This window comes from Poecilia mexicana, unplaced genomic scaffold (assembly GCF_051168715.1).
Source record: "Poecilia mexicana isolate PSO_F unplaced genomic scaffold, ASM5116871v1 scaffold_6, whole genome shotgun sequence".
Classification (NCBI taxonomy): domain Eukaryota; kingdom Metazoa; phylum Chordata; class Actinopteri; order Cyprinodontiformes; family Poeciliidae; genus Poecilia; species Poecilia mexicana.
The window spans coordinates 30,504,672-30,520,262 of NW_028263375.1; the positions used below are offsets into that span (position 1 = coordinate 30,504,672).

The 15,591-nt window shown below is 38.6% G+C and overlaps 1 protein-coding gene across 1 annotated transcript; it reads left to right on the forward strand.

Annotated features, from left to right (window-relative positions):
* The first annotated feature begins 1,566 nt into the window (after positions 1-1,566).
* On the forward strand, positions 1,567-4,091 carry LOC106910404 (V-set and immunoglobulin domain-containing protein 1-like). Its single transcript, XM_014977021.2, has 3 exons — positions 1,567-1,753; positions 2,013-2,360; positions 3,057-4,091. Exons 1-3 carry the CDS (start codon positions 1,693-1,695, stop codon positions 3,284-3,286), a joined length of 639 nt encoding a protein of 212 aa, XP_014832507.2. The 5' UTR covers positions 1,567-1,692; the 3' UTR covers positions 3,287-4,091.
* The last annotated feature ends 11,500 nt before the right edge of the window (positions 4,092-15,591 follow it).

Sequence of the window (15,591 nt, forward strand, 5' to 3'; positions counted from 1 at the left end):
TGTTGTGCAAACATATTTGCTTTCATTACAGATTTAACCTGTTTTTCTGCTTTTTGATCAGACAAATTGTAACTAATACCTAAGAATGATAGCTTAGTACACAATGGGGCCTTATACACCAGTTTCACTGTTTATCCTGTGCTCATCCGGCACCAGTTCTCTGTGTTTCTACTGGGTCAAACTCTGGTATCAGCTAAACCGGGATTAAGTTAGCAAATTGAAAACATAAAGAATTTAGTTTTTATTTTTGTCTTATTTAAAACATAAAAAACTGTAAAAAACATACTACTACATATTTAAATCACAAGCTAAATATTTAATTCCCAACTAAATTTCCAAATCAAATGTTTAGCTTGCTAGCTAAATATTTAGCTAACAAGCTATTTTTCAGCAAGCTAAATATTTCAAGCTAAATATTATCAAGCTAAATGTTTAGCTTGATAACTAAATATTTATGTCCAAGCTCAATATTTTTGCCAACATGCAAATTAGCTTGCCAACAAGCAGAAGTGGAGTATCAAAATAAAAGCTCTGCTCAGACATTTACACGTGGATCTACAGCAACAGTTAATGAACCGACATCCACCACTGCGGTAGGAGCCAGAACACTTCCGGTTCATGTTTCACTCACTCTTTAGTTGCTTTAGAACAGCTATCTGAGATTAAGACTTCCTGCTTATTCATTCATAAGAGTAACCGATTTACATAACGAGAAAGTGGAGAAATACCAGGGCCTCAGAGAGGAACTGGAAAAGACCTGGAAGGTGAAGACCACAGTGGTGCCTGTGGTCATCGGGGCCCTCGGGGCAGTCACCCCCAAACTGGAGCGATGGCTAAAACAGATCCCAGGAACAACATCTGACATCTAATGTCCAGAAATGTGCAGTTCTAGGCACAGCCAAGATACTGAGCAGAACCCTCAAGCTCTGGTAGAGGCCTGGGAGCCTCTACCAGAGGCTATATATATATATATTTAAATTTCCAACAACTAATGAATAAACTTTTTTCTGTTTACATAACCTGTTCAAGTTTATATTATTATATTTGCTATAAAGCAAAGTCAGACCATAAATCCACAGCTGTTTCTGATGATGAGTTTCCCTGGTTTAATATCGGTAACTTACTGCTCCAGTTTCAGTAATGTTGACATAAAAAGATTACAATTATGGGCAGATTTCCTTGTTTTTCTGCTGCCTTCATGGTAAAATACTTCAGATTGAACCCAATGTTGATGTGTTCACACCAGACCAGACGAATAAAACCTCAACTACTCAGAGGAAATGTAGTCACAGTTTGTTTCTCTCGAAGTCGAGTGATTTACACATGATTTATACGCGTCTATCCGTGATTTGCAGGATAAACACACACTGCTCATGTGTCATTTTGTTGCTATATTCTCAGTTTTGATCTTGAAACCAGTGAAAGACGTTTAAATTCCTAATTTTATAAACGCTTGCATTCACTGAACACGCCATGTCACTTCCTTGTTCCTCTTGCTGTCGTCACTTCCTTGTTCCTCTTGCTGTCGTCACTTCCTTGTTCCTCTTGCTGTCGTCACTTCCTTGTTCCTCTTGGACTCGTCTCTTGTATGCTTCACTCACCTAAAAGTTTGTCTCTTAGAGTTTAAACTTAAAAACAGTTCACTGTTGCTCTTCAGAGAATTAAACTCATAGTAAGAGTTTGAGCGTGAACATGGACGTCTTCCTAAGTGGATCACTGCTAGGTGCTTTGGTCGTCTGTGTTGTCTTTGCTGGTATGTTTCACATGGGAGGGTGTTGGCTTGATGTGTTTTACTGCTTTGTTTTGTCATGTGTTGCATTGAGTTTTTACTTCATTCACATTGCTGTGTTTTGTCAAGCTATTTTGAAGATCTCTTTAATCTTATTTATCTCCAATGTTCAGTCCTTTGCTTCCGTTGTGACTGGTGTTTGAAACGCTTCATAAACAAAGTTGGTGATGCATCAAAAATGGATTACTCATTGTTCTTTGTTAAACTGTTTCTGGTCCTGCAGATCAGAGAAACATAACTGCCAAACCTGGAGAAAACATCACTCTGCCGTGTGGAGCCGCTGAGAACCAACATGTTCTGGTTGTAAACTGGAGCAGAACTGACCTGGGGTCAGAATATATTCTACTGTACAGGGATGGGCAGTTTGACCCAGAATACCAGTCTCCATCCTTTAAAGACAGAGTTGACCTGAAGGCTGTGGATCATGGAGACCTGTCCTTGATTCTGAGCAACATGATGATCAACGATACAGGAACGTACGAGTGTCGGGTCGTTTCTAAAGATGGCAACGAGAAGAGAGCCACTCTGTCCAAAGAGCTAATCAGCACCATCAACCTGATAGTGAAACTAGGTGAGTTGTTCTGGAAGTAAATAGAAGTACAAAATCACCTGACTGCTTTTATTCAAGTAAAAAATGTATCAGACGTGACGCTGTTTTCACTAAAATAATGCATTATGGAAAACAAGAGAAAATAAATGAGTTACTGTGTTTAAAACTGAACAGAAACAAAACTGAAGTTATTATCCTTGGACCTAAAGAGGAATAGCTTCAGTTATTACAGCTGGAAACCAGAGATCAGGTCTGAAATCTGTGTGTGATGATGGACTCTGACCTGAACATTCAGAGCAACATAAAGACAGTTACTAAGACAGTCTTCTATCACCTGAAGAACATTTCTGAGGTTAACAACTAATGTCCCAGCAAGATTTACATCTTTAGTCACATTGATTACTGCAACAGTGTCTTCACATGTAGGCCAAAAAAAAACCAAAAGTCAATCAGACAACTGCAGCTAATCTGAACACCGCTGTTGGTGTTCTCACTGAAGTCTGATTGGCTGTTTTCCAGAAAGCTGTTTTCCAGTTTTCTGGAAAAATTAAAACTTCAAAACAGCCAAAACACTGAGTTTCTTTAAATCAAGGTTAAACCCCAACTGTTTAATTCATCATAACTGAAAAGCTGATCAATAGGTTTGACGTGTATTTGCTTGAGGATTTGACAAAATTTGACAAAATACTAAATACACCAGTGGCTTCTGCTCTTCAGGGAACAAGGACAGAGGACAGGATGAAGCAAAGGCGGCTGGAAGGAACAAGACCGAACTGATTGCTGTTGGTTTTCTTGTTGTTGCTTTTATTGCTATTGCTATTTTTGTTGTTGTTGTTGCTGTTTTTAAGCGCTGCAAAAGGCAGACATCTTTACGTCCAGATGCTAGCCCACCTGCGGAAGAAGTTGAGCAGAACTATGAAGATGTAAGCATGCATCCCAACCTGTGAAATTATTTCAACAACGATACATGAAGGTTAAAACTGACATCTACCTGAACAGAATTTCCCTTTTCATAGATTCCTACAGACCAGACTGTTGGTATTATATAAACCTGAAACATGCTCAGTTTCAGTGTGAAACACTACTTTTAAAGAAAATCATTCTATTTGTTTGATTTATTTGCCTTCATTATTCGGTAACATCTCTCACCAAGATTTTCGGGTAATGCTGATCAAAACATCAGTCTGTACATCAAGACATTGTCTACACTTTCTTTAAACCAAATTTGCTGCTGAGCACATATGGGCTGAACACAGGTGCCTTGCAGAGCAAATACCTCGAGCGTGCCTGAGCACATGGGGAACGTATCAGTGAGTTTGTAAATGTGTATGAGTGAGCTCTGTCCCCACGATGTCCCGGCCCTTCACAGTTCACCGCCTCATTCCGGCTAATTTCCATCCTGAGGTGCCAGAGCAGAGCCTTGATTATGCTCTATAGCAAACTGAAAAGCAGCCCTCATTTACACTTCAGTGTCTCTGCAGAGAATCATTATCTCCATGTGTAGCACTGCAGCAAAGGTCACACTGATGTCTTCAGTCGTACGCACAGGCGGCACTCCAAGTGGGTCATGGAGATCCGTCTCTTCCACATGTTCACACTGGACACCTCTTGTTGAGCGCAAGGGGAGAAGCTGCTATGCTGACATGTAGAACAGAACGTCTGGCTCGCTGTCTCTACTGTAAGTGAATTTGGCTAGGGAAATCAAAGCTCAAACCAAGGCTTTTTTATATATATATATATATATATATATATATATGTGTATATATATATATATATATATATATATATATATATATATATATATATATATATATATATATATATATATACTTTACATTTCAAGTTGGCATTGCTGAGAATATGGCTGTGTGCCATTTATGCATCAGAGTGGAAAGCTGCATTGCTTGCACTCCATTTGTCCCAGTGCATCAGGTGCCAGGTACCCAAGATGGCCTTCTCACACGCAAAGGCAGACCATGAAGAGAAAAGAAATATCACATTGTTTGTTTGGAGTCAAATATCAAAATTTAGAACATTTTAAATACAAAAGTTGGGTTGAGACTTATGCAATGGACTGGAGACCTGTCCATTAGATTTTCGGTTAAAAGTTTTAACACAATAAATTGTGTTTTTCTTTTTTACATACAAAATCCCAAGGAGGAACCTTTGCTTTGTGTTTCTGGTACGTCCGTAAATTTGTAGCACAAGTGATGTCCGCAAACAGCAGCTAACCCTGCCTGCACTATTGCGCTCGATTCAAATCTCGCTTCACAGCACAGTCTGGGCTTTCTCATGTTTACTTGGATTGTCTGAGGTAGAATTTTTAGCGGGCCAATCAGCAAACAGAAGGAGAATGTCCCGGCCCTTCACAGTTCACAACAAAAGAAAAGCTTCACACTGTCAACACTTGTTAGTTATTGCTGATGTATGGCTGTGTAATTGCTGTGTAAAAATTAATAAAATTTAAGTAAAAAAAAAAAAGGCTGTTGTTTTTGAACAATTTGCTAAAGGGAGTTAGCCAAGCACCAAACTATTTATTTTATTGTGGAAATTCAATGCAATTGTTAACTTAAATTCAACTAAAATGTATTTTGTGATTATATCTACATAAAAAAACTGTTGGTACTTCAGCATTTTTAACCATGTCATTAAGAGCAATTTTGGACTGTCCAAAGAATTACAAAACCCATACAGCGTTACATAAAGGGTACAGCTACCCGCCAGGCTGGCTTTCAAAAGATCTTCAAATCCAAAGTTAAGGCTAAAGGAGTTCAAATGTTTCTTGGCCTTTACATATTGCATTTTAGAAACTCTTTAAATCATGCCCAAGTGTCATAGATTTCTCTTAATCCAGCCTCTAAAGAGATATTTGAAGAGGTTGCGGGTGACATCTGACCGGTTGGAGTGCAGTTCAATCAGCGACTTCCTCTCCACATTAATCTTGGCTAATGTTAGAGAGCCCGCTAATAAAACATGGATAATGTGGCTCAGTGGGCACACTAAATCTCAGTTCTTGGCTTCATTAATAAGAAATTATTCTAATAAAAAAGATAATGTTCATGCAGTGAAAATAAGATTTTAATGAGGAATTGTAAATGTTTGGAGAAAGATCACGGGCTAGACTTCAGGCGGACAAACCAAATGAGTTTTTTTCAGTTTTTATTTTCAAGTTCTGGTTGAAGCAAAACAGTGATGCAGATGCCTGCTTTTCATATGCTTCCAGGGCTTTTTATTTGTTTGCTTGAATAAATCAGAAGTATTTCCTCCTCATCTCCCTTTTATATGTAATCAAGCTAGGCCTAAATTATATCATTTCAAGGACCTTTTAACATACCTTCCAGACACTTACTGGGGATCTGCATTTGTAATTACTCTCTCCTCTCGCTGTGCTCCACTGATTCGTAGAGTAGCAATAAACAAATGTCTCGTGGTGCATTGGAAGCGAAATCACAAGGGAATTGTTCCCTTGAATCTTCTGATGCTGTGGTTGTTTAATAATCAAGCTCCCAATGTGTCAAACCAAACATTGGCACTACTATTTTTTGGGGGGTTTTTCCCCTCAGAAAAAATTACATAAAAATTATTCAACTGAATAAGAGGTTTGCCATGGAAAAGTGTCACTGAACTCTAATTTGGTCACTTGGTTTCATTTACTGCATTAGCTTTTACAATGAGCAAATTCATTAAGTGTTAGTCAAGCTAGGATGAGGTGGTTTTTTGAATGTCAGACTTTAATTTCATTTTGATTAATTAATTGAATAGAATTCAACGGGGTAAAACTGTTAACACATTCTTTATTATTATTAGTATTATTATTATTACAAAAGTCCAATCTTTACTATCATGTGTGTGTTTCTGGTACGTCGGTGAATTGACGCACTAGCTACATCTTCAAATAACAGCGACGGACGACAAAGTTGCTTCTCTTGGCCCACATGATGTTAATTTCTGCTTAAAAAAACAATCTGATGGGACGCTGGAAAACAGTATTATTGTGTTCAAGTTTTGCTAAAAGCAGTTCGGCTATCACCAAAGCTATTCCATTTTAAAATAGCATCTCAATTTTAAACATTTGCGGCAGCCCGAATATTCCTAAAGCTTAAGTCCAGTCATCTTCTTTACTTTTTTTGGGAACTAGTGGTCTTTATTGACAGTTACCAGACATGAAATGGGCAGAGAGAGAAAGAAGGGGGGAAGGTATGCAGCATCGACATCAAGGATGGGATTCGAACCCAGGGCGGCCACATGGAGTACTGTGGTTCGTATCGTCCTTTGTTTACGTTTGGTCTTGCTGCCCTTCAGTTCAACTTACGCCAGCTCAATGTGGATTGTAATGACACGTTCTTCTTCTCTCGTTATCGTGACATTTTGCCAATAGAAATAATTTTGGTAATTCTGACAACAAGAGACATTTGATCTGATTTTACTTTGCGAAACGAGAAGAAAAGGTGTGTCCATTTATTCGGTGTATGTAAACTTCTGGATTCAACTGTAAGAGTGTGTGAAGGAAAAAATATGTTTTGGTTTAAAAATAATAATAAAAAAAAGATAAATCCCAGCCGCATCCATGATGTCATTTAATATGACTTTGCTGAACAGCCTTTAATTTCCCATCTTTGCTCCCTATCATTTAAAAATAAAGAGCATTCAGTTACACTGAGCTTGATTGCTTCCCACAGCTGGTTGCTGTTGAACTCTAAGTTGTGATGCTGATAAGCTGGGCTAACCGCTGGGTGAAATGTTGTTCACTGATCACTTTGTGGAGTCTAAGTGTAGCTCCTTGAAAGCTGCATTATCCTTCTCCCCCCCTAAAAAAACCCCACTAATCAGTCTGAAGAGGGAAGGAAAATGAATTCAAGACTTTTTTCCCACATCCTCCAAACAGATGTAAATGCTACAAGTTTCCATAGGAGCACAGTTCCTTTCTGTGTGAGCATCTGTCTGGAAAAAAAAACAGCCGCATTCCCAGAGTCTCCCCATTCCTAATTTATCATATGACGTTATATTCATACGTCGGGTCACCGATCATAACCTGCGGCGATTACACCAAGGCACAGGAACGTGCGAATGTCTTCTGTGACCCTGTATAAATCATATCCTGTGGCATATTTAAGGTATTATCGTGCCATAATGAAATATTCAAATGCAGCCGGCCTGCGCGCCCGCAGCACGGTGGAGCAGGTAAGTCTGCGATGATGACTTAACGGCCTGGGAGGAATAAATGGAATTCATGGGAAATTAATCAGAGTCGCCGGGATTCTCGGCATGACGGATGAGACCGGAAAGTGGGTCAGAACCACAGGTTGGTTGGTTGCACAACTGGGCCGAAACACAATGCTGCAGGGGCACTGGAGGTGCTATCGCTAAAACGCCAATGTGGTTTTTAGCGTCGTCAAATCCCACAGTTATACCTAAAACTAAGTAGTTATGGTATGAACAAACACTGACAATGTCTGCTTTTGTTGTCAAAAAAATGTAAATATTAAGTCTGAATGTGATTTGTCTGCGGAGCGGGATGTAGAGAATAGAAGAGCTTGAAGGAATAAGTGGTTTCACCAGGACAGATCTCTAAGTGGTTCATGAATTTAACATGAAAAAACTCCGTTTGAACGTGGACTCCCCGAGAGTTTAGACTTTAAAAAGAGCTCATTCATATTTTAATCACACCAGAGGTCAAAATAATCACTGTAGGGTTGAAAGGTGATACTGATGAATATTCAGTCGGTGGGTGAAGTGACCCCTGACCCCGCGTACTACAGTGCTTCCAATCATATCGTTGTACACTGATGCCGAAACCTTAACTTCTCAGTGAGTTTCTTCAACAACTACCTGAACACTTCTAGATATGTGAGAATCTGAAGGTAAATAAGAAATAAAAGGACCAACAACACAGTATTGTGCATTGGCAATGCTTCTCTTCCTAGCAGCAACAGTTGAAACTGAGGGTTAATGCAGTTTGTTCACAAATAAACTAAATAATTCCCCGTAAATACACAAAAAAATTAAGAAGCCTAAGATATTTCGGACAGTAAACTATTAGATCTTCACAGACGCTTGAGGTGTTTAACATCTAGAAAGAACCATCTCACCTTTGCCTGCTTTAATATGAAATTTATGGCTGTTATCACACAGTTGGTTTAATTTTGGACCAAATTTGCAACAGCTGACGTTCCCACACCCTGATCCCTCCCCTCACTGCTGGCTCTGCACCAATAACCACTCAAGGAGACGACACAAAAACGTTGAGAGCGGAGCGCAACTTCCTTCTTTGCAAAATGTTAAAGGCCTAGAGCCACTTTTTCCACTAGCATTAGGCTTTTGATTGTATTTATCCAGAATGCCTTGCATTATATTTTGCTTCCAGTTTTTGGAGCGGTGTCTGGTCCATCTGACATTCACATATGCATTTCAACCAGGGTAGGGTTTACTTCAACTAATCCGAGTCCAAGGGTTTTACTAGTTTACTACATTCTGCATATTTCTCTGTTTATTATCGTTTCCCATTCTTTTTGTTTCCTTCCACTGGTTAATCTTCATTCGGCTCGCTTGTGTTTTGTCATGCCACTTGTCTTTTCTCCTGCACGGTGAGGAGACAGCCGCTTCCCCCCATCCAGCCGATGGAACAACGTAATGCGTGTGTGAAATTTCTAGAACGCAGACGTGTACATGCGAGCTAGCAACGCTACACAAGAAGAGAGAGACACGAAAAAAAGAACAAAGCAATATCAGCATCCTCATTTTTATTTATCGTGCGAAGCGACAAATCAAAACACATTTTAATAAAAGTTACATACTGCAACTTTAGACTGATTTTATGTCTGGTGTGTAGCTTGAAAGAGCACAATTTGAGCTTAATGATTTGATTATTTCTGTATTGTACAACAAAGCATTCCTTAAGGTGAAGTGGTTCCCTACTGAAAAGATTTTTTAAATCTTACCATTAAAAAAAAAAATTCAAATAAAGATGAAGCTAAACGCTTGGTCACGTGCTACCGAGCCCCTTCAATAAAACGGACGGACACTGATCTTCCTGGTACGGACGAAAAAGGGTCGAACTAATCTTCTTTCACACCCCACCAACCGCACTGATTAATCAGGGATTAAATATGCACTAGGATGCACAAGAACATTTTAGGAGGTTGCTTTTCTCAGAGCCACTGAGCATCTCCAGACAGCAATTTAGTGCTTAAGCTCCCCTGGCCATGCTGGTTGGGAAAATTACAGAGCTGGGTAGCTGAGAGCTAAAACATTAAAACGGAGGAGTCCTCAGCGTGTCTCGCTGGCAGTCGGAAACTTAGAAATGCATATGAGTCCATATGGTTCAACATGGTGTTTAACAAGCTGAGCTAAAATAATTCTCATGAGATATGGCCAAAAACTATTTTCACAGAAAGGACATCCAATTTTTGACGTTAAACAGTGCTGGAAAAGAAGATATATTGGTAATTTTAAACTTCATTCGTTCAACAAATTCCTCTGTAGTTTCACAGAATATTTCTGTACAACCCTCCTCATACTGGTCTCATAGTTTCGGAAATCTAAATATTCACTCTTCAACACCTTTGTAAATATGTTGATTGTGTTTTTTTCTAAATAACTATTGTGATCTTTTCCAATTATAATCTAATAACCAAAAGCTTAAAACTGCAGTATGTAAGTTTTACAAAAGTATGTTTTTTACATCTTGTACTGGGCACTATGTCATGAGAGTGTGAGACAGATAACGTCTCGAATTAGTTTGATTAAAGTGGACTAAACACGGCTGATGTGAATGCACCCTTACTTTCTGATTTTGTCACATGGGTGCTCTGGTTTCACTTTCCTTGTGGGTTATTTAGGTTTACTAGTTTGTTATTTTCTACATGTTTCTCTGTTTATTATTGTTTCCAATGTATTGCCATATTAATTCCTTTCTTTTTGTTTAGTTCCATTGGTGAGTTTTCACTCAGCTCACTTCCGTTTTGACAAGCGGCAAGTTTTTTGACCTGCTGTCTTCAGACATGCATGTCTGAAAAAATGCACGGCTCTTGTTAAAAAACAACCAATTAGAGACAGGGGAGGGTCTTAATGCTGTCAATCAACCTCGCGTGCACACTGCTAAATGGGCTAATGGTGGACGTACAACTTACCGTGGAAAACTGTTTACCTCCTGTCACTGGTGGCCATGCTATCCAGCCTGAGCATTCATGGCTGGCTCGGTTGTGGTGAGCCAGCTATAGCATAACAGAGAGCAAAGGGAGAGGGTCTGAGCAGCAGGTACATGAGGTTGATTGACAGCACTACAACCCTCCTCGTTGCTCTGATCGGTTGTTTCTGACTGAGCTGTGTATTTCTGTATTTCACGCTGGTAGTTCACATATTATCTGTCATATTGTCCCGACATAGTGGCAGTTTTAACAATTGTGTACAAAACATATTTTTATAAAAGTTATATACTGTTGGATTGATAATATATATTCAATAAACATATAGGGTAAATTGTGCTTAAAATGCCATTGTGCTGCCTCCGATGCCTCAGTGCATCATGCTAAGGCTTTAATAGGAAATACAGAAGGTGTAAGAAATGTCACATTTTCTCAGAATTTCTTTGTCAGCCATCTCTGTACAGCTGAATAAAATCACACACATTCACAAAAACACATCCTTGAAAAGATGCAGATAAAACTGCAGCTGTAGTGTCCTTCTGGATTGTAAAGGTTGCAGACCCTTGGGCTAGACTTCTTTCTCTAGTTGTTTTTTGTTTTTGGCAGATACAATGAAAACAGTTTGAATTGTCAATATTCTGTGGAACTATGACCAGAAGAGGTCCCTCTTTGTTTTGCATTCATGGGATCTTAGAGGGAAAATAGCAGCTACACTGCAAAAACAAAATCTTACCAACATTTTCTGTCTAGTTTCTAGTGCAAATATTTTCTTACACTTAAATTAGGACAAAAATAATTAAATGAAAGGATTATAATAGTTTTGGGTTTTTCACTTAGTTTAGTTTTATTTCATTGCAACTTTTTGTCTAATTTAATTAGCTTTAATTAGTCTTTTTAGTGTGTTTATTCATTTTTATTAGTTAAATATTGTTTAGTTTTAATTATAGTAGTAGTTTTTGTTTGTTCACACTTTTTGACCTTTTTGAAAGTCAAAAAGTCAATTATTAATTATAATTAATTAATTATTACCCAATTAATTAATAAATTAATTGGGTAATAAATACTCAACATACCAACTATTGTTGAACAACCAACATATTATGGTGTTTTCTCCCAACTTGCTGTCGCCATTTTGTGGATTAGCCTACACGCCACCAGGAGAATGGAGGACCATAATTTACAGTTGTCATAAACCGCATGTTGAGTGGGGGTGGGGGAATCTATTTCACATGAGATCAAACTTTTTTCCTCATGAGTTACCAATTATTTTTATACTGTATAATATATTTTCATAGGTAATGAAATTTTTCTATTACTATCAGTTTTCATTTGATTCTAGTTAACTATAATGTAGTTAACTATAACATTACAGGAAAGCAATTTTTTTTGTCAGATTTTCTTTAAAAAAAAAAAAAAAACTGAAACTTTCCCCATTAAGCACCATCTTGTTTTGGTCTGAAATTGTAAAGGGTAATGTACAGAGTTTTGTAGTTGTAAGGTATCAAAACATGAATCCGGACCATTGGTAGTCACGTCTACATCTGCTGGTTTTTTTGTTTTTTTTACAGATCTGACCCTGTAGTCTTTCAGCATCAGCTGGAGTCGACTGACTTTTGGCCTCGGTGAAGTAACGAGCCGCCTGAAATAAAGGTAAGGACCTGCTGCCCCAGGACAGTTTGATCCGTCCACTTCAATCTCTCAGCCTGACGCTTTGCGGCACTGGTATGCGTGTTCTGCATTTGTGTGTCTGTTTGCGTTAGCGTTTCTTTATGCCTTTTACACACTTGTGGGCATGTGTGTGTGTGTGTGTGTGTGTGTAACTTTAGTGCAGGTGATAGAGAGTCCACTCCAACAGAAAGGCAGAGAGAAATGCATCACTTTAAAGTAAACGTGTTTAGAGTCGGCAGTCAGAGGGAGGAAAGGTTTTTCAGAGCCTTGAGGGAATAGTAGGTGGACAAATGCACACAGAATAACCACACAGCAACCTTTAGCTCATGAAAAGATGATAATGAATCAAATATAAGATGGATGTCAGCAGGTACTAGCTAACGCGCGTCCACGCCAGAGTTTGTTGTTTACCTCGCGAACCTCACTTCCTCCAGAACACAGCAGTTCCCAAGAGGAGCGCAAGCATTCTGGGAGAGCTGCTGAATTTCAGCAACAGAAATGTGAATAAACAGAAAATCGATGGGGCTTCGTGGTGTGAGGGTTGCTGGGCAGTTTTCCCAATTACTGCCAACTTCGCTCGTCGTCGGTGGCGCGTGTCAACTCCGAACGAAGTCGCCTGACATTTACTGGCAGGGCCTCTGATGTTCCCTGGTCTCAGGTTGGGTTTCATTAAAGGTGAGCAGGTAAAATATAAACTTTTTGATTATTACTGGACCACAGGAGGACATGCTCTGACTCAAACTTAACACCTTTGCTTTGTTTCATACCTGCCTGTTGGCGGTACTGAATAAAATCCTTTTGAAGCAAATATGATAATCAGAGAAATGGATGCTATCGCTATTTCGCTAATAATTCAGTTTCTTTCTTTAACCCTCTGATGCGTGAGTGACTGATACAGTCTTCCCTGAGTGGGTCGTTTTTGACCCGGGTTACAATCAGTGTGTTTTTATGCTGCTTTTGTCATTTTGATTCAAAATAATGTTTTGTATAATACTTTCTACTGTGTTTTATTTCACACAAGAATTATTTCATGTTTGAAACATTTACATTTTTTACTTTTTTAAACGTTTTTAGAACAATTTGTAGAACATTTCTGAGAATTTGTGGAACATTTTTAAAACAACAGCAGCAATTTTACAACAATGATGAAATGTCAATAATGGACAATGTTAACATTCATTATGTGTGTGTGGGCTTGATGGGGGATGGGGGGATGGAGGGGTATACAAAAGAGCACATTTCCTGAAACTAGCTAGCTAACCAAGCTAGCTACCATTACTGTCTCTATTCTATTATGCTATGTGTATCACGCATGTGAGTGTGTGTATGTGTGTGTGTGATCCATCCATCCATCCATCCATCCATCCATCCATCCATCCATCGTCGGGTAACGGGATCAGCAGCCTAAGTAAGGAGGCTCAGACTTCCCTCTCCCCAGCTCCTCCGGGGGAACCCATGGCGTTCCCAGGCCAGCCGGGAAACATAGTCCCTCCAGCGTGTCCTGGGTCTTCCCCGGGGCCTCCTCCTGGTGGGACACCAGGGAGGCGTCCAGGAGGCATCCTGACCAGATGCCAAGTCACCTCAACTGGCTCCTCTCGATATGAAGGAGCAGCGGCTCTACTCTGAATCTCTCCTGGATATCTGAGCTTCTCATCCTATCTCTAAGGCAGATCCCAGACAACCTGCAGGGAAAACTAATTTTGGCCGCTTGTATCCGTGACCTCGTTTTTTCGGACATGACCCAAAGCTCATGACCAGAGATGAGAGTAGGGACTTAGATCAACCGGTAAATCAAGAGCTTCGCTGTTTGGCTCAGCTCTCTCTTCACCACGACAGATCGGTACAGCACCGCTTCACTGCAGACGCTGACATTTTTCCCTCATTGATGAACAAGATACTGAAATACTTGAACTCCTCCACTTGGGGCAGGACATCCTCCCCGACCCAAAGAAGGCACTCTATACCTTTCTGGCTCATTTATTTATGCATTTATTTCTATAGCTATGACTTTTTATTTTATGTATTGAGATGATAAAAGAAAGAAATTTGAACACATTGATCAACAGGTTTTGCATGTCATTCAACACATTTGCTCTCTTGGTTTTCTCATCCAGGGTGTCAGACACACACAGACAAGTAATAAAGATGCACAATAAAGTATAGGTGGTAATGTTAACTAGTTGGTTAGATAACTAGTGTTGGGTAACTCTGAAGAAGGCTAATATGTTGATTTGTGACAATTACACTGTCACAGTACTCATGATTGACAAACAAACACATTTGTGAGATAAAAAATAAAGATAATACTTATATGTAAGAGTTCTTGCTGTGTAAAATAATATTATTCAGGGGTGACACTTAGGTCTCAGTGTGTTTGGTTCACAAAAAAATGTTTTCCTGACAGTCACAGTTGGTAAGAAACAAAGATTCCCATTAAATTCCATAGGAAATGAATGCGGGTCATTTTGGACCCACTCATGGAAGAATGGGGTAGTAACATAAAACATGCTATTTCTTAAAATGTATAAAAGGTAAATTAAAAATTGAATTGCATGATATCAGTAACATGTTTCCTGAGGAATACCTGGAATATGAAGTGATGAAAACTTTTCATTACAAAGATATTGCAAAAAGATGACCTCACCGGGTCAAAAAGGACCCAGTTACACATCAGAGGGTTAAGCTGTTGTCCTCCATTTACTACAGTATTATTGCTTAAATGTATGCTGGAGCCTTTTTGTTATTATTATTATTATTATTATTATTATTATCATTATTATTATTATTATTTTAAATCAGGACAGCCCTTTTTTCAGACAAACAGAAGAGTTTGTGTCTGGAAAAAAAGTTATTTTTTGAGAGTCCTTTTGTATGGTTTTAAAATGTTATGTATTAATTAGTGGTGGGACTCTTAAAATTTTTAATTGAGTTAATTGAAGGGTCTAATGAATTAATTGCAACTAATCACATTTTAATCAAAAACGCTATATAACCTAGCCTTAACCCATAAAAAACCCAACATTTTCAATTCAAAAACCCTGTTTCTGCTAAATTATAGAATATAGACATTTATTCAAAAAGCACAACACGAGATATTTATTCTTTTTAATCTCTTGAGAATCTTTCATGCACTTTTGAAATAAAATTGAGCAATTTGTCGCTTCTGGATTTCTTGGAGACACTTTTGGAATTTAATTTCGGTTTTGAAATTTGTTTTTATATTTGGCATTTTTAGATACCTTTAAAATATATTTTTAATGATTTTCCACTCTAGTAATAAGGTAAATTTAGGAATTTGAATTCAAGGTAAATATATTTGAGAGGCTACGGGTAAATGAGGAAGACCAAATCGATGACCAGATAAGTCGAACCTTTTTGAACAGGATCTATGAACACCAAAATGTGCGAGAGTTCACAACCCAGACTCACTTTGGAATCAC

Coding starts and splice junctions, on each gene's coding strand:
- LOC106910404 (XM_014977021.2), top strand. CDS start 1,693: ATGGACGTCTTCCTAAGTGGATCACTGCTAGGTGCTTTGGTCGTCTGT. Junction 1,754..2,012: donor CGTCTGTGTTGTCTTTGCTG/GTATGTTTCACA, acceptor CTGGTCCTGCAG/ATCAGAGAAACATAACTGCC. Junction 2,361..3,056: donor CAACCTGATAGTGAAACTAG/GTGAGTTGTTCT, acceptor TCTGCTCTTCAG/GGAACAAGGACAGAGGACAG.